General features: G+C 37.4%; 2 protein-coding genes across 2 annotated transcripts in view; both read left to right on the forward strand.

The window, feature by feature from the left end:
* LOC129456250 (mucin-2-like) overlaps positions 1-811 on the forward strand; it is a 31,342-nt gene extending 30,531 nt beyond the window's left edge. Inside the window, exons 2-3 of the mRNA XM_055221829.1 lie at positions 376-513; positions 668-811. Of these exons, the coding sequence (XP_055077804.1) occupies positions 376-513; positions 668-811 (282 nt within the window). The remainder of the gene's footprint in view (positions 1-375; positions 514-667) is intronic.
* On the forward strand, positions 454-22,974 carry ywhaba (tyrosine 3-monooxygenase/tryptophan 5-monooxygenase activation protein, beta polypeptide a). The gene is made up of 7 exons (XM_033966881.2): positions 454-627; positions 11,419-11,578; positions 13,334-13,477; positions 17,683-17,806; positions 21,196-21,359; positions 21,899-21,994; positions 22,452-22,974. The coding sequence occupies exons 2-7, from the start codon at positions 11,426-11,428 to the stop codon at positions 22,506-22,508; spliced, it is 738 nt and encodes a 245-aa protein (XP_033822772.1). The 5' UTR covers positions 454-627; positions 11,419-11,425; the 3' UTR covers positions 22,509-22,974.
* Positions 22,975-23,489: the final 515 nt, after the last annotated feature.

The following is a 23,489-nucleotide window of genomic DNA, read 5'->3' on the forward strand; positions in this document are numbered from 1 at the left end:
GATAAAAAGTTGTAGGAGTGAAATATTGCCCATGTGTCTATATTATATGCAAGTAGGCTACTTTGTGCCTGTCATGTAATATTGCCTAAATATATTTAGTCTAACTCTCAAAAGCACTCAAGGACACCCATGCAAAGGCAGCTATATAAAATGTGTGTGTCATTGCCCTTATTGTTGTTATCAGGACAGTTGATCCTGGAAAACTGAACCCAATTGAATCATTCAGTGACCCAAAACAAATATCCAAACACTGTCTCTTTCTACTCAGATCTTACCCACATAACCCAGTTCATAACCTTCCTTAACAATAATCCGATTTCTACTCCTAAACCACTTTGATGTATACATTAATTAATTTAATGTCAAAATCTTAAGATACAGGCCTACATAAGAGTATCCATAGCAACGTCCTCAGTAGCCACATCCACCCGGGCGAAATGCCTGGGCTGCAGCGAGTCCCGCGGGATTTCGGAGGAAGCGGAAGTGTCCGAGGAGCAGCGGGCGGAGGAAGTGGTACAGCCCTGAATACCCCGAGCCAGCCAGCGGAGCAGAGCGAGCAGCGGAGGACGACTGGATCAATCTCCCATCGTTCACAGCAGAGATCGCGAACGCTTCGACGCTCTAAATGTAAGTGCAATCGTAGTTTATGTCAAAGATCGTGTTTTAGATATGCCGGGGCTGGGTTTGGATGGGCGAGGTGTGGGTTAGCGGCGATGGTTTGGCCCCGCGTTCTCATCCACTGCAGCAGCGGACGGACGGATGGATGGCGGTGGAGGTGCCCATTGTGGTTAAGGGCTGGGTGGATGCATAGGAGGATTTAGGGCGAGTCTGGTGCTGCGGCAGTGTGACCCAGAACCTACTTTGCATCGGTTACAGCGATTATTCATGGTTGTAATTCACACCTCGTTCATTTAAAAGGCCCGAACTAATCCGATGCCATGCGCGATGACAGGCGGTTCGCGTAAAGAGGGCAGGGAGCAGTCAAGTTAGGCCATTTTGACAGCTTGGAATTTACGCTGCATTATTTTATCCGGGGTATTTCACTTAGTTTGTCATTAAGGGTACACGCAATCGATACTTCCAAGCTATATCAAAATACACAACCTATTTTAAAGATGCGATTTTACGCTGAATTAACGCCATTATTGTAGAATTACACCAGTACTGCCCAAATTGCAAATTTACGAAGATCCTTGGAAGAAAATGTTTAGTAGTGAAGATCTACCATCAGTTTTCCGTGTAGTTCATGTTTTTATAGCAATTTGTTGTTTGCTTTAAACATAACGGGCCCAAATACAAGTGCACTGCATTGTCTATGGACGCGCTGCTGCTCTAAAATCTACTGTAACGTGTCCATTTCTGTACAATATCAATCATTAACACGCTATATGTCAATAATTACCACTTTGCCTTCATTAAAATGGAATAGTCGAAATATTTGGGTTGGTTATTTGTAGCGGTAGGATGATGTCGGTTGTCCTTAGCTGGGCTCTGTCATGGCGGAGATGGAAGCTAACAGACCCTCCCCATTTCCCGATCGCTTCCTTTACATCAATCCTCGGTTTTGGTGCTCTGTAATGTCATTTTTCGACGGTAACTAGTGTGTATCTTATTCAGTGCAACCGGGAGTGCGGATTTTAACATTTTTCCCTGCGTTTTAGTCAATTTTCGCGTGTACATTTTGTCGAACTGGGTCAGATCCTGTTAGCATTAGCGGTTAGCATCAAAGTAAATCATATAAATCCAATGGCCCGTGCTCGATTCTGCCTCCCCCGTCGAGATATGAATCCCTAAAGAGAAACCTATCATATATTAACTATGTTTTGTGTCAAACTTTTACGCTTGCTTCGTTAAAATGAAGGTAAATATTTTAAAGGGCTGTAAAGGCAGGTGGTTTACGGTTAATAGGTGCAAACGGGGTTCAGCGCTCGGCAGGAGGAGAGGGAGGAGGGAGGGGTGGCTGGGCTTTGGTTTGACAGCGGTCGTTGGGAGTAGCATTAGCATTAGCCCTGGCTAATAAGCGGTGTGTGTATGTGTGTTACAAAGCCCCGCGGGGTAATGAGAGGGGACGGGGAGGCGGAGAGGGCTGTAATCTCGGCCGGGGAAAGTGCACCTGTTCCCCCTAGCCCCAAGGCGACTTCAGGTGCTTCGACAAAAAAATAAATAAAAAAAAAGGGTGAAAATAGGGGCGGCTAAAACGGCGTACCCTACGCTGTTAAAATGGTGTCTAGCCATTTGGGCTTGTCCTAAACTCGAACTTCAATCACAATTTATTCACGAATTTCAGAGAAGGGGGAAAAAACACGAAATTATATTAGTTTGAAATGTTTATTCGGTGTTTTGTGGCTCTTTTATTGCTTCGTTAATGCCACCATACATATGTAAATGGGGGGTTTGCGGATGCTAAATGCTAAGTGAAAGCTTGGCTCAAAGCTGTTCAGGATGTTACCATGGTAGCACAGCGTGAGCACTACAGTAGCGTCAATAATTTCCTAAAAGCTCATTCAACTTTTGTTCTCCACGTACATGTTGTAGGCCTATGCTTTTTAGTGATGGTGATACATATATTAATAATACATCCGTAACTAGGTCCAATTCTATTAGAGCCTATAGAGTAATTGGTTTCTATAAGATGGAATCATTAATTACAATTATGGCCTACTAACAATTGATCCTGTCTCTCTACAGATATCGATTGCTGTTTCGGTAGGATATAGGCATCCATAAAACTTGATGGGTTTGATAAGTCTGGTCATTTGCTACTGTTACGAACTGTACACAAAGCAGACTTGCATAGAGATTTCACATAGGCTACACACCCATTTAATTGTCTTGGCGCCTAAGGTTGCACATGGTTGTTATTTGTCTAGTGCAAGCAGCTGTTAAACCTTAGAGCAAATAAAGTCCACGGTGATAATTGGTTCATTTCTGTCAAATTGAACAGAGCAGCTACTTTCTAAATTTAAATAGTTCCACTATGCCCATGCAAATGATTAACAATAGTAACAAGCCAACAAGAGTTCGGTGTAGTGGAGGTGATAGTTGTACTGTAGTAGTAGTAGGGCCCGAACTATGATTATTTAGTAGCCCATTAGTCAGTGGCTATATGTTTCCATATGATTTTATGGAATAGTTCCTTTGAGATGTTTGTTAAATTTTAAACTTTGACTGAAAAACTCTTGATAGAAGATATAGAGGACATTTCATCAAAACAACAAAATATGTGCTAAACCCTTTTTTTTCCTAGTGCATGCCATGTGATCCTTATTATTGATTAAATTAGTCATTGATTTTTATCTATAATCAGTTACTCATGATTAAACCAATTAGTCATTGCAGCTTTAAATAAACTACACACTAGGGTTGTCAAAAGTATTGAAAATCAGATACTAGTCTATACTAAGCCTAATATCAAAACCAGATACTGATTTCATCAAGTGTTGATACTGCAAAAAATTACTAACGGGGCAAAATTTGAGCATTCCTGATCAGCTTTAGTGTGAGATTTTATCAGAACGAATGTAAGAACTCATGTTAAGATAAAGAAAGTACTTTTTTTTTTTTTTTTTAGTAACAGAATGTAATTTTTATAGATAAGAGTATTGTTTATCTTCATTGTAGTATCATAATCTGTATTGAATTCGACTTAGTATTGCAATTGTTTGAGTTTTAGTATAGGGACAATGCTACATACAAAGGGTCAATTTACAATGTTATAAAATTTGAAATCATAAAGTACATTTCGACATAGATTATTTTACAAACCTGGTGTTGGCCCAACACCTAAAACATTACAAAGAAATGTTGGAAAGGAAATTGTGTTTTATCTGTGTCCTGAAGGATATTAAAGATGATATCTCGCATGACAATAGGTGTGATTCATCAGCCGTTTCTATGTACATTTGTTTGTCCCACTGTGGTCCTTCAAAACAGATGAATAGTAGCACGAAAGCCATTACTCAATCAAATAGAATCGGGATTTCTTGCAACCAATAATTTAAAGCAATACTTAAGTAAAGAAAATTCAGCTCAAAAGTACAGTGACAGTATAGCAAACTTTCAAATTAAAATGCATCTGAATACATTTTGGTAAATCATGTCAAAATTATAAGTATGTACTCCAGCTTGGTAACAAATTAGGTTTTTAGAATTCAAGGTTTAGTAATGTATCAACAAATGTTTGGAACAAAATGCTAATTGCTTAAATTAGACATATTCTGCAAACTTTTCAGAGCTTTTAGCCATGTTATAGGTGTTTCCCCTCCCCTTTTACTCACCCAAAGTTGTATTTGGAGTGATTCATGCCTGTTTGGGCAATCTTTAATCTCTTATTTTTAAAACGCCCTTTTTCCGATTAACTCCCATTTACACCATCACCGGCATACACCCACTGCTCTGTACTTACTTTGTTTTCCAATTTTATTTTCTTAATTGATGATATGCGTAGGAGTTGGTAGTGTCGTGTTGTCATTTTGATAAAAAAAAAAAAAAAAAATCCACTACTCGCTAATGTGATCTGCTATCCACCTGAGGACTTTTCAGATGAATATTTAGATTTAAAAAATCCAAATTATAACATAATGATCCATGGGTATTGTATATTATAACTGTATAGCAGACACAAGGACAATATGTCTTCTTTAAAATGTGACTGCCAGGATTGGATTTATTGATTTTCCTGGTCACACAAACATTTGTGGTGCTCACTGACAACAAATTTAGCTAAACTCTGAATCCTTATCTTGTGTTATATCTTAAAATTGGATAACATGGCAGTTTGAAATGTAATAAATTAGCCAATGCTTTAGGGCTGTTTTAACTAATTGCTTCGTTTACTGATAAATTATTTTCAGTTTGGGATACGCTCCAAGTGAACAGAAGCTTGGAAGAGTCATACTCATTTGACAAAGCGATGCCACATTTTCAAAGGCTATTGATTCAAAACCAAGTAAAAGTACATTTAAAATTAGAAAAATCTATTGAAAAATTTGATGCAGCATTAGACCATTTGTTGGCTGTAAAATACTATCACATCTACTTGTTCTTTTTCTGCTTTTCCTATCACAACTATAATGCTAGCAGTACTGTTGACTCCTACATGAACTCATTTTACTACCTCAAAATGCACTATATTACATAAATTAATAGTGCACATTTCTTCCTTTTTAAGTTATTGATGATTTGGTTTATTCCTACTTCCTCCCACTGTCACCCTGGCCTATACCGGCCATTTTGGTTTCAATACTATGGCAAGTATTGTGATATTAATCCAATATTGATTTTTTTATATTTAAATGAGTTAAAATTCCTCTAATATAAAGAATTTTACGTTTTGCATATATGTTATTACTTTAGCTTTACACCAGCTGATCTGATTTTTTTTTTTTTTTTTTTACTGAGAACTTATACTTTTTTAGGGTCTTGTTTGATTCAATATATTCAAATTCTAGTCGCCCATCACTACTGGGTTAGTCTGTATTTTGCACTTCTGGTTTAAATAATTTTAGATTGGGTTTAATCTCAAGTTTATATTTAGTCACTTTTAGACATTATTTGGATCTGATTTTGTCCAAGTTTAGTTTTATTTATCCCTGGTTGTTGTCCTGTTTGGTCCTGGTTTAGTCCTTTATTCTTTTCTGCCACTTCAGACCAATTTGAGATCGGCTTTGGTTTGGTTTACTTGCAGGTTTATAGTGACGTTTTATGTAGATATGTTTTTTTTCTATGGCCGATGCCGATACTGACTGCACCAATATTTTTGGGTCAATATGTTGGGACAATTTTGATTCTTTTCTCCAAATTATGTAATTTAAACTCCCCCCAAGCCCCTTTTTTTATTTTTACCACAAACGTATAAGAGAACTGTGTAGTCACGTTTTGTGCAGCTGTCTCTTTGTATTAAAGTGTTAATGTAAAGCTTTGTGTGTATTTTCTAGGCAGCAGACTGACCTAAGTAAAATATCGGACCATACTGGAGATTTAAGGTCGATAGCCGATACGCTAAAAAGTCCAAACGTCCTATCTCTACTTCAAATGGCATCTTTGTTTGCACGTTTAGTAACTAAACGTGCTTTATCTCCCTGCACTGTGACAGCTTGGTAAAGAAAGTGCTGCGAGGAGGAGTCAAATCCAGGGCCACGGTAGGACTCCAGTATGTAGGGTAGCATTCTGTAAGTGTGTCATCCTGCTCTGCTCAGGCTGTTCGGGGTGAGGGGACAGGATAAAACTGGCTCCAATGGTGACTTTGGAGAACACGGTGAATACGAACTGCAAAAAAAGCACTGATGATTAGATTGTACAAGCAATAGCTCAAATGGGATTAGAACAACGCAATACCATAAAAAGGTAGAATAAATACTGTACGCCTGCTTGAATGTGTTTCCTGTTCTCCTACCACTGATCATCCACTCAATTTACCAGACAGCCCCATGGCAGCTGTGGCTACAGAAAAAGCTTTTTTTTTTTTTTTTTTTTAAATTACTATGACTACTTTTTTTCTATATTTGTAACACATCTATAACCCATTTGAGGTGTGCAAATTAAGTAGGCATGGTATGGGATTTCCCCATATACATCGGTATTCAGTGTTTCCCATAGATTTTGTTCAGACTATGGTAGTACAAATGCTTTCTATATTCATACTTTTCTTTCATACAGTTTATGGAGTTGGAATGTGGCTTATTGCCTGTAATTCATGTTTAAGCAGTCTTTTTCTACAGTTACTTTTTATGTTTTTATGACAATTCAAGGAGCAACAAACTGAGCACAGCACAGTCTTTGTGCCATTCTCAGTGTTGTCAGTGTGTCGGATTTTTTTCTTTTTGAGCAGCAAATTAGTGAAAATGATTTTATATCCCCATAAATCAATATTTTTACAAAAGCGATAGGTCAAAAGTTTACAATATTCCCCTTATTCCAGAAGTTGCCGTGAGCACTGCCATCATTATTGGGTTTGTATTATTTTGCATGAGGCTGCAAATCTTGACAGTAAATAAGTTCTATATGGACTACAGAGCCGTTTTAAAGCCCCCAGAGAATCTATGCAATGTTGACTTGTTGGTCACATGAACATAGAACATTTGACACAAATCACCACTACTTACTACTATATCATATTTTAGCAGCAAAACGTTTCAAATTCTCCATTGAAATGAAAAGAATTCCCGCTTAACCGGAAGTGCCACCACAAAGAAAGTGCAGTTGGGAGCATTTAGAGGTAAAAGTTGCCATTGCGGAATAAGATCAATAACTTAACATAAATTTGTTCTATACTGATTTTAAAAGTGTAATATCAGTATTGGCACAACACACGCTATTGGCCGTATTGGCTTAAAAAAAACAACAAAAAACATATCTGTTCATCCCTAGCACTGAGTTTGAAAAGTGCTTTATATAAATTGAATGTCATTTAAATTTTATATTAGCAATATTTTGTCTTACATTCAATAGTCAACTAAATAGTCAAACTATGTCTAATGTTACCAATGCCATGCATAAAGTTACGCTCATTATGTTGATAGCTGTACAATAAGCTGCTCCCGTTGAGGGTCTAAAATAGATGGTGTCTCTTCCCTGTTCTGTGCAGAATACCTAAACAATTCCACCCAAAACCTGTCCAAATCCCGCTAAGACCCACTCAAACCCCAGTTAAAACCAGTTCAGATCCTCACTAAGACCAGTTCAAACACTACCCCTGTCTGCTCTCTGTGCATCAAAAGAAAATCATACACTTTACTGTACCTTTTTGTGTTTCATTAAAAAGTAAAAACAAAAAAGATTTATTAATATTTTTGGCAATACCTCCCCTTGGACCATTGACGCCTCTCTACTTGGGTTGTCAGAAGTATCGAAAATCGGATACTAATCGATGCTAAAACTAGTATCAGCTTTAGAATGATCTTGAGCTATATCAGGACAAGTATAAGAACACATAGACTAGTATACTCCCATGGACCAATATGGAACCTACCTGAACAACTGAGGGATTACACAGATATAAGATCACATGGGAACATAAAAGAAAGTACTATTGTTGTCTAAAGAAAGATTGTTTTTTATATGCACATTTCAATTCAACCATTCCATTCAACGAAACTGTCATATGAATATGTGACCTTATTTTTCTCATTTACAAAAACATCAAGTGCCTTACATAACACACACTTTCAGCTCATGAATACTAAATACAAGCTTAAAACGTTGAACTCAGTGGTTCTCAAACTATGGTGCACTGAGCCACATCTGGTAGTATACATAGGTTATAGGTTAGGTTAAATCCTGCTTTAGTCCTTGTTTCAATATGAATTACACTTGGTTTAGCCCTATAGTTCAGACCAGGTTATAATTCTAGACTGGTTCATAAGGGAGTGGCTTTTAATGTTGTCACGATACTAATAGAATGTGATTTTCAACATTAAATCGTAGTACTTTCTATCACCATGTGGCCTTATCTATGTGTAATACTTCAGTCTACCAGGGAGGGTCCATTTGGTCTTGTACTTGTTCTGATACAGCTCCAGATCATTCTAAAGCTATTCAAGAAAGGTTAATTTCTGTCCTGTGAATGTGACCTTTTAGAATTGATACCTGCTCAAATGAGTATCTAGGATCTATAACCATGAGGTTGACTCTCTAGTTCCTGCTGCCATTGTATACACTCACCATAGATTGTGTGGTTGGAGGTGGTCAAAGAGGCCATTTTGGCAGCCATGTTTTTGTCAGTCAACCCTAGGGCAGCTGTAGCAAGAGTTGACCCTGGTTTTGTCCAGGTTTAGATCTGATTTTTGTCCTGTAATTATCTTAGTTTGCTGGGTTATCTTTACATTGGCTGTTGTGGTAACCACAATATTGCAATACTGCAATATGATCAATCACATCACACAAGGGCTGAAGTGACCGCAGTAACTGCATTTTAATGAGGTTCCATGCACATGTCCGGTGTAATTTTACCCTTCAGCTATGAACCATTTCATGTTTATATGGCTTTAGGCTGTGGAGATGCTGGGAATATGCTTCAGAGGACAGGGATGAGAGAGGAAAAGGTGCCTTTGCCCCCTTAAGAAAAGCCATGTCGGTGCTAAAGCTAAACACTAGTATGTCCCTTCAGTCAGATGGCTCAAGTTTTGAGTAGACGGGGGTTTACCATCAGTGTACGGGCTTTACACGTTACTTACCGGAGGAGCGGCAGACTTGAATGCCAATCCACTCATCGGGTAGCCCTAAAACCACGAGAAGTTTGGCTCATCATACGATAACCTGAGCTCAGCCCACGGAGCCGTCAATTGTTCACAACCTCCCACATGAGTTTAGTGCAGAACAGTGTTATAACAAAATAATATATCCTTGTAACTTGTCTCAGAAGTGTCTTTTTCTGTCACGGGCATATGCGCGGGTCTGTCACTCATGCCCGACTATTGTTTTATATCACCATTTTTCATGGACAACCCCAATTTACATGTATTATTATGGGCCTATGTGCTATACCACATATGCTCCATACACCACACCACGGTGCAGAGGCATGTAAAGTTATCTCAACAAAAATAATTTAAACATGACAGCCCTATTATTTAGTCCTAATTTAGAATTGGTTTAGGTCTGTTTTAATTCTTGATTGGTGCTGGATTGTGCTAAGTCCTAGTTTAGACCTGGGTTAATCGTGATTAGTGTCCTTAAATAAATGAATAAATAAATCATTTCCAGTATCACTAACGGCTGGTATTGACCAATTTTGCCGATATTGGTAACTGAAAAGTTAATTTGCTCTTTACTTCAACTTAAGATAAATTTATGGACCTCGTGATCTGCTGAAAAAAATCCATATTGGCCCATCCCTAGGCTCCTCATGAAATAGTAGGACTGGGCAATGATAAAATAAAATGTCACATTTATTTTCCTCTCTTGATCATGAGTTTAAATATTTTTTGCTTATCTTTCAATATTAATTTCCTGAAAATAAACAGCATATATTTTTAATCATAGTCAACACAATATTTAAAATTCTTCCCCAAAAATCTGAATTCTGAAATCTCATACGCTCCATTAAAAAAGACCCAAGCTGATCAAAGAAAATTTGAGATGACTGAATCTCTATTTAAAATGTGATTAATTCTACGGCTCTCAAATCTACTTGTAAATTCTCATTATTTCTCTAAATGTGTTTAAAATCCTTGCTCAGTTTTAGTGGAATAGGCTACAGTGTGGTTGGACAGACCTGCTCCTCTGTTCTGGCCCCCGGGGTTCCAACTCCAGATGAATTTGTGAGCTTTTAACTAGGACACTGCCTGGACTCATTTAGCTCCTGCACGCCCCACTAAAGACACAGCAAAACCCAGCACTGACGCCAACGTACAGCGCTTTTACATTAAGATGGGTCATAAATAATACAGTGGAATGCAGACAGACCAAAACCAGGAAAACAGCTTGTATTTAGATGTTTCATATGCAACATTATGCAATTCTGAGAATACCATGGATTAATTATGCTAAAAGTGATGCATATTTTATTTAGGACATGTTATACAAAATAAACCATTTTCTTAACCATCTTAACATTCCCTCATCAAAAACATGCCTGGAGTTGTATTTTGCTTGATTCTTGTAAAGTCATAAATCATCATTTTGAGCATTTCTGATGTCAAATTGCGTTCCTTACAATTTTGCTTATATTCACATGTCAGTCTCGTTGTTTTTTCATGGTTCATTCCCAATGTTGCCAGTAGATAGTAGGCTAACACCAAATAAACCAATAATCGCAATAGTCAACTCCAAAAATATGCTAGGGCTATGCAATCAGCTTTCAACTGAATTGAAATCCAGTTTAAAAAAATGTTAAAGGAAATATCAGAATGTACTGCATTTTTTCACACAACTACCTCTATTTTATATATCCATCCGGATTTTTCCTTTGACGCATCGAATAACTGACTGGGAAAATCCCCGCAGCACCTGCACTCTGTTTCATCATCTTCGAGGGACAACGTAAGCAGATTACCGTAATGACAGTAAAATATTTAAAGAGCCCCATGCCTCTGCTTTGAGATGCTGTTTGAATTTACATGAAGCACAATTGGCTGCGGACTTACAGTAATGGAAACTCCGCAACCGCGCTCTATCGGCGACGATAGCATCCGCCACAATAGGATTAATGGAGATATCTACAAGCCTATCCTTTGGCAGCAGAAACATGTGGTGTGAGGTAGAGTGCAAATATTGGAAGAATAGATTTGACTTTTTGTGCGTTTTAACAAGAAAAAAATTAAATTAAATAAAAAATTGTAATCAATATTGCAGTGTGTGTGTTGGTTTAGCACATTAGCCTAACATTAGCAAAGCGATAATGTATTCAACAGGCCATACTGGGTTGCATTAGCAGCTAGTTCTGATGTAATTTGTAACAGTTTTCCCTTCTTCCCACAGCGGCAAGATGGATAAGAGCGACCTGGTTCAGAAGGCCAAGCTGGCGGAGCAGGCCGAGCGTTACGACGACATGGCGGCGGCGATGAAGGCCGTGACCGAACAGAACAGCGAGTTGAGCAATGAGGAGCGCAACCTGCTGTCTGTCGCCTACAAGAACGTGGTACGTACTGATCGAGTGTACATGGGGGAGAGGGGGATTTGGGTAAAAAGAAGTTTAAATGTTTAGGCCCAATAGATGCATCAGTTAGAAACCAAAGGTTAAAGGTGCACTATGTAACTTTTCTGATTTGAAGTCTGCCACCTGCTTGTCTCAAAGTAGCTATTCCCTGACTCTGTGGCACTGGCAGTGCCAGTATCCCATTGAGTTATCACATGTGTAACGCATATAAAAAATTGGCTGATATGGATATTGATCAAAAATTTACTTTACAATGTATTTATTTGGAATATAAAATCAGTTTTTACATGTTTATGTATATATACCGTCATATCACACACAGGGGCACACACAGAATGGAGCAGCAAAAAAAAATATTTTGAATATTGACACTGAATATTGTCATCGTCTGATACCGATATGGGAGAATCGTATCTATTGGCCGATAACAATATATTGCCCATCCTTAATAACAAAATGTGATACTGAGCAGCCATGTGGCCGTGTATCTCATGTGGGCCCTAGAGTCAAAGGGAAGCTTTCAATCTGTTTGATTTCTAGATTTCCAAATACATGGTTTTGTTTTAGGTGGTGCTATTGAATATATTGTCTTATTATGTGATGTGAGCAGATGGAGAGAGGAATGGCCCTAAGTATGTACCGTAAGTGTAAAACGTGCACTGCTGTTTGTCTGTTGTACTGGTGATGGGATGGTGCTATTGACACATGGGTTTATAAAGGACTATCGTAAGATTTTGTCCAGTTTAATGTGTAAAAATATTTGTTTGTGTGGTGTCTACTTTAGGGACTCTTTCTCACTGAGGAAACCATGAACATGATTTTGTTGGAGCTGAATTTGAGTTGAAAAATGTTCTTGGGGGAAAAAATGTCTTACTTTGTCATTAAATGTGGGTTCATGGGAAATGTTTTTCAAACTATTATTTGTGTAAAATTTTCATCTCATCAGCAGATCATCTCACAGGTGAGATGATCTGTCTAATCTACAGACTGGCCTCAAAAAGCTGGCTTGTCTAAAAGACAAGCCAGACATATTTATTCAATATTTTAATAACAAGCACACGCCATATTCACTTGATTAACATCATATTATGAGATGATATAGTGATAGTGCTAGATCAACCCAACCAAATCCTAACCTTAACCGTTTCCTAATCCTAATTTAACTATAACCTAATTTATAACTCTGCTACAGTTGGTCATTAAAAGGAAAACGGTATAGGACAGCCCCCCTGAACTTGACTTGTTAGTTAATCTAATAACAAACTGCACATGTTTAGCACATGCACAGAGCACCAGATCTACTGGACTGAACATTAACACAAATGTTATGTTAATGGAGTCAACCATCTATATCTATCTATATATCTTATATAGATATATCTATATATAAATTTAAATGTATTTATTTTTAAATAAGACGGATAATGTTTATTTGTCCTACAAAAACAGTGGTAGAATAAAAAGTAGGTAAAATAGGTAAGATTAATGAACCATTTAAAATATACTTGTATAAGTATTAAATAAAGTAATATGGAACAAATACATTTGTTGTTTTTTTTTTAAATGCATTTGAACTTTTGCCATAGTAGGCCAATACGAGCTTACATGGTTATTCTTCACAGCAGGTAGTACAATATAATTTACATCACTCTTGAAACACACTGCAAGTCTCACTAACAGCATGTCCTTCCTCATATATCAGTATTGTGGTGTTGTAAAGTGTGGTTGTGTTGCCAGGTTGGCGCGCGCCGCTCGTCCTGGCGTGTCATCTCCAGTATCGAGGGGAAGGCCGACTCCGGGAACGAGAAGAAGAAGCAGATGGCCCGTGACTACCGCATCAAGATCGAGAAGGAGCTTGATGATATCTGCAAGGATGTGCTGGTAAATGCTTTCAAATTCTACTACAACTTTGGGCTGACAGTGGCTTGGTTAGTAGCACTTTCGTTCACTGATCCAAAGATTGCTGGTTTGAATCTTGCTTCTGGTATTGGTGAAGTTGAGAGGTCAGATCCACTGGACATTGGTGGTTGGTGATTTGATTTCAGCTCCAGGTGCATGCTGCAGTTGTGTCCTTGAGCAACACTCTTAATCCACCTAATGTGTACTGGTGTATGGATGGGTGAATAGATTCCTTGATGATGACTACTTTCAGTTTCCAAGATATAAATCATCATTTATCACATGGCTACAAAAAATTGTCAGGGCACTATAATTCAACAATGAGAATTTCATTCACTTGTATTTGATATAGCAACACAAATCTTTATGGTGTGATGTTTGTGCAAGTTTGAACACACCCACTTAATGTGAACTAGAACAGGACATAACTTGGACTAGAACAGGCCCAAACCAAGTCTACACTAGGACTAAACTGAGCTTAAACCAGAAGTATTTCAGGAATGTTTTGCAATTTCAGCATATAATCAAATTTGAATTCTCACAAATATACACAACAACTATTCAATTTTGCGCATAACTCCTGGAAGCATCTCTATACTGTCTCTGTGTCCTTGAGCAAGACACACCTCCAACCTCACATATATGAAAGTATTGATTTCAGAGAGGTTATAGACACAGAACGGCAGCCACTTCTGTTAGTCTGCCCCAGGACCTTTAGGACAGTTTTCTTAATATGGGTAATCTGGTGGTGAGAGATCAGTGCAGATGGAGTAAAGATGGAGGACACGTTAAAAGCAGAGTCTTGAGGAGTGACAGTGGGAGAGTATGACCTTGACCCATATGTGAGAACAGAAATAGATCTCATTATCTCCACTCTGCTGTTCATCGGGCTGTTGGAACGCTTTGTTTTAAGTAGTGCATTTTTTTATTCATTTAACATCACCAGTATTTTAGAAATGATTTAACACTAGGCTAATAAATGTAACACTAGGACTACATTAATAATCATCTACTCAATCAGATGCTTGTACTTGAATATGGACCAGTTATTACTGCTACTATTACTGCTAATACTGCCATTTTAGATAGTAATTAGTGTTAAAATATACTCTTATAACACTACTACTGCTATCACTGCTGTCACTACTATTACTTTTACTATTACACACAAGGAGGTTTGGTCCCTGCTATGTTAGTTAAGATAAGAATATATTTTTAATACTACTTATTATCAAACACTACTGCTGATATCACTGCTGTCACTACTATTACTACTACAACTACTACTATTACAGCTTCTGCTACTGATACTGCTACTACAAATACTACAGCTACATAAAGGAGCTTTGGTGGGTGTTAGTTATAAGAATGTATTATACTACTATTGTTACTTAGGGGTGGCACGAAACAAGAGAGGGTCCATGAGAATGAGATGAGATTTTGAAATAATTTCATACATTTATTTTTTTTTATATTGTCTTTTTAATGTATTTTTATGCGTTGATTATAAAAATGACCAAAATAAATCATTTTCTTTATATGTTTTTAAATAGCTTAAATGCTATTAGCTACCTTTATGCTTGAAACAGACTTTTGTCAACAGAATTTAAACACATGCATCCCTACTGATTATTACTATATATACTCTATATACAGTCATTTTATAATTTAAATGAGACTAAATCTGGACTGCTCCTCTCCTGGTTGCTCGAGCTCCTCCTCCCCCTCATCCTCCTCCTCCTCCTCCTCCCCCGCTGCTGCTGCTCTGTGCACACACAGCTCTGAGAGGGACACAGACGGGAGCAGTGCTTCACTCTCCATTTTTCTTATTTCTTCATCCATAGGTAAGTTATGGATGAAGAAGGCCTAAATATCTGTTTTTGGACCTTTTTATCAAACGATGTTTAAGTGTGGAAAACATTCCATGTTCCAAGATGTTCCTAGGTGAATTAGATGTGCCTATATTGGTTAATTTATTTTGTGATGTTTTATTTATTTATTTTTACCATCTTAGCTCTCATTTGCATCGATATTAATCCCATCACTACGAAATCTAAACTGGGCAGAGTTTAAAGTGTTCTCTGTCTGTCTTTTAGCTTCAGCTGCTCAAAGTTACTTTCCAGAGCGTGAGTGAGGTGTAATCCTTTCATGCCAAAAGTAAAGATGGAGGATAAAATCTCGTGAAATGATTTTTTCCCATGCACGTGATCTCATGGTGTGAGATCTCATCCCATCACTAGTATTACAACAACTACTACTAGAATATACATTTAATATTACTTTAACAAATTACTGCTACTGCTATTACTACAACAACATAACATTGCACCCTTGAAATCATTTTATCATTTATCTTTGTTTTTGTTTTTGTTTTTTTGTTTCTTTATTATAGGAATATATATACTGGCCCATTGAAGTCAAGTTGATACTCAAAAGCAACTATATGCAAGTGCACTACTATGACCACACTGTGGACTGTAACCACAGTCGCACACTACACATATTGAAAGCCTGACTGCTAACCCTTACCACTCGTTGCTATTTACGTTTTACTACTTTGACTATTTCTACTTACTGTATTGATATTGACTATTAAATACAAATACATTGCAATCCAATGATATTTTTGACAAAAAGAGTAAAAAAGACATTTCTACACTCTGCCCAAAAACTCCTATATTAAAAAAAAAAACATAACCTCAATTGAATTTGCTGCCTTGTGCCCCCTTGTGGCCAAGTTTGAGATGAGTTTGTGATGTACAACGCAGCGATCATAAATTCATGGGTTAATTTTTTTTTTTTTTTTTTTTTTTTTTTTTGAGGAGAGGGTCGGCTTTGACTGTTGCCATGGTAACAGAGTGGAGACTGCTGCTATGGCAACAGAGTGAGAGGATGGGACGATCAAGAGTGCATTCGCAGTACAGTATGTAGTAGTTTTTGGTACAGGTAACCCATGTATTTTCAATCTAAATGATTTTTGGAAGCAACACTACTGCTTCCTCGGGCAAATTTGGAAAAAATATTTTGATTACGATTTGAGCTGCAGTATCTGTCAACATTGGCCCATTAACGCATTGGTTAGCGGTTTAATCCCTGCTCGCGTCACTGAATACTGTGGGTATCTATTTTTTGACAACCTTATCTCATGAGCAGTTCAAATGAGCATCTGAAACTAGATCCCTGGAGTGATTCATGCCAGGGATAATACTGAAAAATTTGTTGGATCAGATACCGGCTTCCAAATATCGATTATCCTGACATTTTAATCGATGCAATAAGACTATTTTCTGGTCGTAGTTGGCCCAGAAAGTCCCATAATGTTTGAACTATTGTTTACACAAAGCAGTTGAGCACTTGAGATGAATAACAGCTACATAACACATTTGGATCGGTCTTGTTTATTTTATTTTTGGAAATAAATTTTGTTTTCAGTCTCTGCATTGGTATCGGTTAATACTAGGTATTGGCAGATACTTAAGGACATAGAATCAAAACTGAAAAGCTGGATCTATGCATTCTTAATTAATGTTTGAGTAACCTGTAGTTTCCTGCATTCAAGACGTCATGGCTCCGGAAATCGCACTGCTCTGTACTTTCTGAGATAGCCATTTTTTTATATTATGAAAATATAAATGATCAATCACTGCTGTCATGGACTAACTATATAGAATAAAGCGTAATATGTTGTGTTTAATTAAAATTCTAAAGCCAGATGATGATTTAAACCCTTGTCTAGACCTGGTTTAGTCAAACATATTATGTGATGTAACCATTGACTGTATATATAAATGGACATGGCTAATCTGCTAGCTGCCTCATTCCAAATAAGAAGAGCGCACGGGGCATGATTTGGCATAACAAACCAATAGCAATGCTGTCAGTCACACCTGAGAAAGACTGCACACTAAGCTTCTGTCCTCTGACAAACCAGCGGCTGTGCGGGTAGGAAGGGCAGTGTAGACTCAACGAGCTTACTCTGGATGGGCTCTTTAGATGCTGTGATACTCGCAGTTAGAATTCCAAATATGGAACTTGGCTCCAAATTAGACGCTGTAACTGCTAGCCTCGATGAGCTTCATTTGGCTAGAGTCGAACACTATGGGTGACTTCACACTCCCTCAGTCTACTTCTTTATACTGTCCACGGGTGTAACTTGCGATTTCTTCATATGTGTTGTCTCTTGTCAGGAGCTGCTGGACGCTTACCTCATCAAAAATGCCACTGCTGCCGAGAGCAAGGTGTTCTACCTCAAAATGAAGGGTGACTACTACAGATACCTGTCCGAGGTGGCGTCAGGGGACAACAAGAAAGGTGGGTAGCCTGATAATATGATGCATAACAAAGTCAATGATCTCAAGTTATTCTGTCTGACACACAAGCTTCTCTTTAAAAGGCCTGTACCTGATTTTAAACCATGAGTCTGGAACATGTTTTAGTTTGAACCACAAGCCCCGCCCAGAGGTGGGGTAGCGTTGCCAAAAAGTTTACTCAAGTAAGAGTAATGTTACTTGAATATATTCCTCAAGTAGATGTACAAAGTTGTGATCCAAGAAATGACATGAGTAAAAGTTATGTTCCGACAGTTTCTCTTTCTTACTTGAGTAGTACCTTTCCCAAATACTTAACATTATTCATAGTTCAAAGTTATTTTTAATGCAAGGACAAAACAAATAATGCACAAAATCTGGTATTTTCTGAATAATTTCTTATTGTCACCATAAAGCTTTTCTCATTTACTCACAGTGGGAAGAGTAAACAAAAATTTTACTCTGGTAAGAGTACTGTTACTTCAGTGAAAAAATATTACTCAAGTAGGGGTAAAAGTACTCTGAAAAGTACAGTTCCTTCGTAAAAAGTTACTGAAGTAAATGCAACAGAGTGCTACTACCCACCTCTGGCCCCGCCCATTTAGTCTTTTCTGCTGCTGTGATATTGCACCATGACACAGAAACTCTGGGATATTGTCCCTCAGTTGTTCCAATGGATGCACTTTGGGTATTGGGCTGGTATCAGGTGTTAATATTCATATTCATACTTGTAAATTGGGTAATGATATTAATTGATAAAAATGAAGAACAATTAATTAGATTTATCACTGTATTACAACCCCTTTAAAAAACTCCTGGTATCAGTAGTTGGCATTGGCAAGTACTCAAAATTAAGTACTTGTTTTGGAAAAAATGGTATTGTTGTGTCCCTACTTGTTTCTTTATAGAATCAGAATCAGAATCAGAATCACTTTTATTGATCCCCGAAGGGAAATTCTCTTAGTTACAAGATGCCACAACCACGGGATAGAATTTAAGAATAAGAATAAAAAGTCATTTAAATAAGAATAAAATTTGTGCAATAAGAATAAAGTGTCATGCAATAAGAATAAAGTGTCAGTGTTAAACAAACTCTACTCCACTCTATGCCTACTATTAGCTTTTCTGTCACTCTTGAAAATGCACCATTTTCCCATGATTCCTTGTAACGATGTCAGTCAATAACTTCTGTATTTATTACCTCAGAAAATGTATAATAAGCAGTGAGCCAACAGCCTTTTTGGTGCAGTTGATAAATCTCCACTGAGGGAGGAGACTGTTTTCTGCTGACATAAACTACATTTATCAGGGAATCTACACACATTTGTCGTCACTCTTATTTTTCACAATTTTCTTTGTAAATGTGCTTCAAAATGAGTCAGAGAAATGTTGCCAAATAGCAGACAGCCATCACAATGCCTGACATTTCCTCTGCAATCAGCCAAAAGCACATCTGGAAATATTCTCGTGCTGACTCAAACCCCGCCCACCTGTTCAACTTTTGCCGTGAACCAAACCATGAGCGAAGATGTGCTCTGTGGCCATGGTATAAAATGGGCAGCATAATTACTTTTTGCGTTTTCTATGCACTATGTATCTTGAGACTATTATGCGTCTCTACAATGGAGCTACTATGAATTCTACTTCGGACCCATCTTTAACAACAACTTTACGAACATATTAACCAGCCAGCGTTCCTGAAGGAAGGAAACCAACTAAATAATTAGTCCATTTTCACAAAAGCGTAATTTCAGGAAATTTTAAACTAATCTATAAGTATACAGCCATTACTTTGATGCACAAGATCTCTGCAATCATCGCACACTCTCATCATTCATATATGTTGAATGCTTTGTCCTCCCTCGATGCAGCCCTATGTTTTCACAAAAGAAAGCTGAGAGACGCTCTCAGCCCACCTGCTAAAATGAATAGATTATATTTTAGTCTCATTTTTTTCTTATTTAGCAGCTTTTACTATGTATAATGCATGATGTAAAAAGCATTTATCTCCACAAAAAGGGATTAAAATCAGGTACAGGCCGTTTAAAGACTGCAAAGTGCGGGCTAGTTCTAGTCATTTCTTTGTGGGTAGTCTTGAAGGTGTGACTTCTGGTAACGTGTCCGCTGGATGCCCGTCTCCATGGAGATGTTATTGCTTTGCCTGGAATATTCCACAACATGCCCATCTAGCATTTATTTAATTACGGGTGTTTTTATGATTCAAAAATACCTTGGAAAACATGCATTCTTACTGTGGGATTGCCTGTTTTCCATTCTCCAAACATCTGACCTGTAATTTCCACCACAAAGGTTACGCAGTGCATCTTTTATAATGTTGCAAGCTAGCATATTGTGCCACGTTGTTGATTTAAAACTTAGTCTTTTGGAATTGTTTGTGTATATATTTACTGTCCCTCCTCTGTACCGTATATTCTTCATTCACATTTTAGCACAAAACAAGACAGTCCAGTGTTTTGTTAACAGAATGTCCCTATTCTATAGTCTGGTATAGTTTTTGGCTCTACTACAATCTACTACAAGGGAATTAACGTTAGCCATCAAACATTTTAAACTATAAAAAACAGTTTGTTGTTTTTTTTGGCAATGGCAATTCTATCACTATAATGACTATATCGACGTATTGTTCAGCATATGAAAGCTGGAACAATATATTTTGGGCCTCACTATTTATGAGTACTTTTCTTTGTAAAAGTGGGGAGATTTGGGGGTATTTTTGTTGTAATGCGATAAGATCTGAGCTGTGGGGGATGAATAAGTCGCTTGTATGTCTAATTATTGGTTCATTCTCATTTATTTGTTGCGGCTCAGGTCTTTTAATGAGTCTATTTAAAAATGGTTTACTGTGATTATCTTGCATTATTTAAATCTTAATTAGGGGTGTAAAGTATTATCGTTTATCACTGTATTTCTCTGTAGCAATATATCGTGCAGGTTAAGGGTTAGGATTAGGGTTAAGTTCAAGAAAAGTTAATTTGGTTAAATTTAGGGCTTTTTGGACATGGAAAGCTAGTCCCACCCTGTAATGAAATGCCGAACATTTAGGGAGTCCCCACTCACTCTTCCGCATGAGTAACACCAGAGCCTCGTTAGGTATTAGTCACAAGCTGTTTTTTTTCAGTTAGTCAGTCGCTCCTTTTTTGTTCAAAATCAAACACCTAACCAGGACTGTGAGCGCTTGTATTGTTCACAGGCTCCCCTAACAATGTGAGGTTTAAATGTTTTCAGACGATCTAAAAAAAAACATAGCAGGTTGTGTTTGCTAATTTACGGTAACTGCTGAACATTCCGCCATAGACATGCATGCAGTCCTTCCCCAGCATGCTGTCACTGCAAAGTATCAATAGTAATGTTTGTGTTTATTTTGTTGTGTAGAAACGGTGGAGAACTCACAGAAGGCCTACCAGGAAGCGTTTGACATCAGTAAGAAGGACATGCAGCCCACACACCCCATCCGTCTCGGCCTGGCCCTCAACTTCTCCGTCTTCTACTACGAAATCCTCAACTCCCCGGAGCAGGCCTGCACTCTGGCCAAGCAGGTACGCCCGATGCCCTCTAGTGGACAGCACGTGACTACTCCATTGCCCTGCATTGATGTTTAAATATGTGCAAAGAGTTGCATATAATTTATTTCAGTAATATTTGAGCTAATTGTACAATAAAAATTGAAAAAAAGCTGACATGAATTTTTCAGTTCTATGTATTACTCTACTTGAGTTAAAGATTTAACTTGTACATATTCAAACTGGATGTTTTCCTTCAGCAGTATTTCTCGCAAATACAATTGAGTACATTTTACGTACACTTCAATCACAACATTTTTTTTTTTTTTTGAATACTCTTGACTTCTTTCACTACTTGATCCGTCATTGCTAAAACAAAGTCAATGCAAGTTTTAAGAATTGAAACACTTTGCTTTGCTTGTCTAATTATAGGTCTGGTCAAAAAAGTTCTAAACAACCATGATATTTTCCAGTCTTTTTGCCTTTGCTACTTAATCACTGAAATTACTTGAGTAAACATTGTTGCCATAAGTTGTTCAGATCTGTTCTTACTCCTGTCTGTCTTCTGTTCTCAGGCTTTCGACGAGGCCATCGCGGAGCTCGACACCTTGAACGAGGACTCGTACAAAGACAGCACGCTGATCATGCAGCTACTAAGGGACAACCTCACTGTGAGTACTGCCCTGAGAGAATACACTACATACACTATATACAGTACATACAGTACACACACTACACAGTAGTGTATGTAGTGTATGTGCATTGGCATTTGGATTTCATGTTGTCGAACCTGAAAAAGACGCTTATGTTTGGCAAACAGATTTTAAGTGCAAACCATTAGATTTGCATTAGTGTGCCCTCTGCTGCTGGAAATAGGCATTGAATATTGTAATATTCGATAATTTGTAATATTCAATAATGTGTTCAATTAATTTGAAAGTACATTGATGAAAGTTTGAATTTTGACACACAACTAAATTAGGACCAAAACCAGGCTGAATATGAACTGACTAATACATTTGTTCTTCTTAAATATATTTTCAAAAGATTCAGTTTTAAATATTTTCAATTCAAGTGCAATGTATTTCTGAAAATAACTTTTTTTTTTTTTTTTTTTTCCCCTTGTAGCTGTGGACATCAGAAAACCAGCCAGACGAGACCGAGGCCGCCGACGCCGATAACTAGACCCATTCCCCCTTCACTCTTTCCACTCCTCCTTCCTTCCTCCTGCTCTTCCTACTTCCTGCCTCCTACACCCTACTTCCTGCTTCCTATGCCCTACTTCCTGTCTCCTCTTCGTACACTTCGCCATAAGCCCCGACCCCTCCACATTTCCCACATTTCCCACATTTCCAATTCCTTCTGTATAACCTCCGGCATCCATAGTACCATTTTAAACCCGTCTCAATGTTAATTCACAAGAAAATTCCAAACCAAAATGAGTAATTTAATCCTGACATTCCTGTTTTAATCTAAATCTTTAACTGTTTTTCCTTCTCTTCTTGGCTTTTTGTCCCTCCTTCCCCACCATACTTCCTCCTCCTTTATAGCTAGCGTTGGTATTAGCTCCTGTTTTTTTTTTTTTTTCATAGTGTAACAATTTTATTCCACTTACAAATTATTATTAAACTATCCGGTTATTTTCAACAAACACTGTGAATTTTATTTTCTCCATGTGATTGAAGAAAATGCACAATTTTAATATTTTAATGCAAAAAGTATTTAGAACATGCTGAGGTTCATACAGAAGGTAAATCAAGGCATATTGTGACACTGTCAAATCATGAAAACCATTTTTTTTAAAATTAGGACATTAAAAGCGGTTTTACAAAATATTACAAAATTAAATAATTTCACTAAAAGGGACCTAATTGAAAATCGTGTACTTGGCCAAAAAAAAGATTTTATTTTTTTTAATTTCATGTTAAAATTTAGTACTGTTGCCTTGTATGAATTACTTGATGATAATGGTACAATTGATATTGATATTACATTATATTACATTATATTACATTATTTGACAATTTTAAGTCCAAAATGATAATGGTTTGCATTGAATAAAAGCCCAAACAAATTGGTAGGAAATGCTAATTATTTAAAAATAACCAACTGGAAAGCATTTGGTCAAAATTCTAAAAAAGGACCTGGTCACCTGGTAAAGAAATA

Source organism: Periophthalmus magnuspinnatus, chromosome 5 (genome assembly GCF_009829125.3).
Source record: "Periophthalmus magnuspinnatus isolate fPerMag1 chromosome 5, fPerMag1.2.pri, whole genome shotgun sequence".
Taxonomy (NCBI): domain Eukaryota; kingdom Metazoa; phylum Chordata; class Actinopteri; order Gobiiformes; family Gobiidae; genus Periophthalmus; species Periophthalmus magnuspinnatus.

Bases quoted from the DNA above. Each gene is read 5' to 3' on its own strand.
- ywhaba (XM_033966881.2), top strand. From the start codon at position 11,426: ATGGATAAGAGCGACCTGGTTCAGAAGGCCAAGCTGGCGGAGCAGGCC. The intron at 17,807-21,195 runs GTGGGTAGCCTG...TTTGTTGTGTAG, and splicing joins GTCAGGGGACAACAAGAAAG to AAACGGTGGAGAACTCACAG. The intron at 21,995-22,451 runs GTGAGTACTGCC...TTCCCCTTGTAG, and splicing joins TACTAAGGGACAACCTCACT to CTGTGGACATCAGAAAACCA.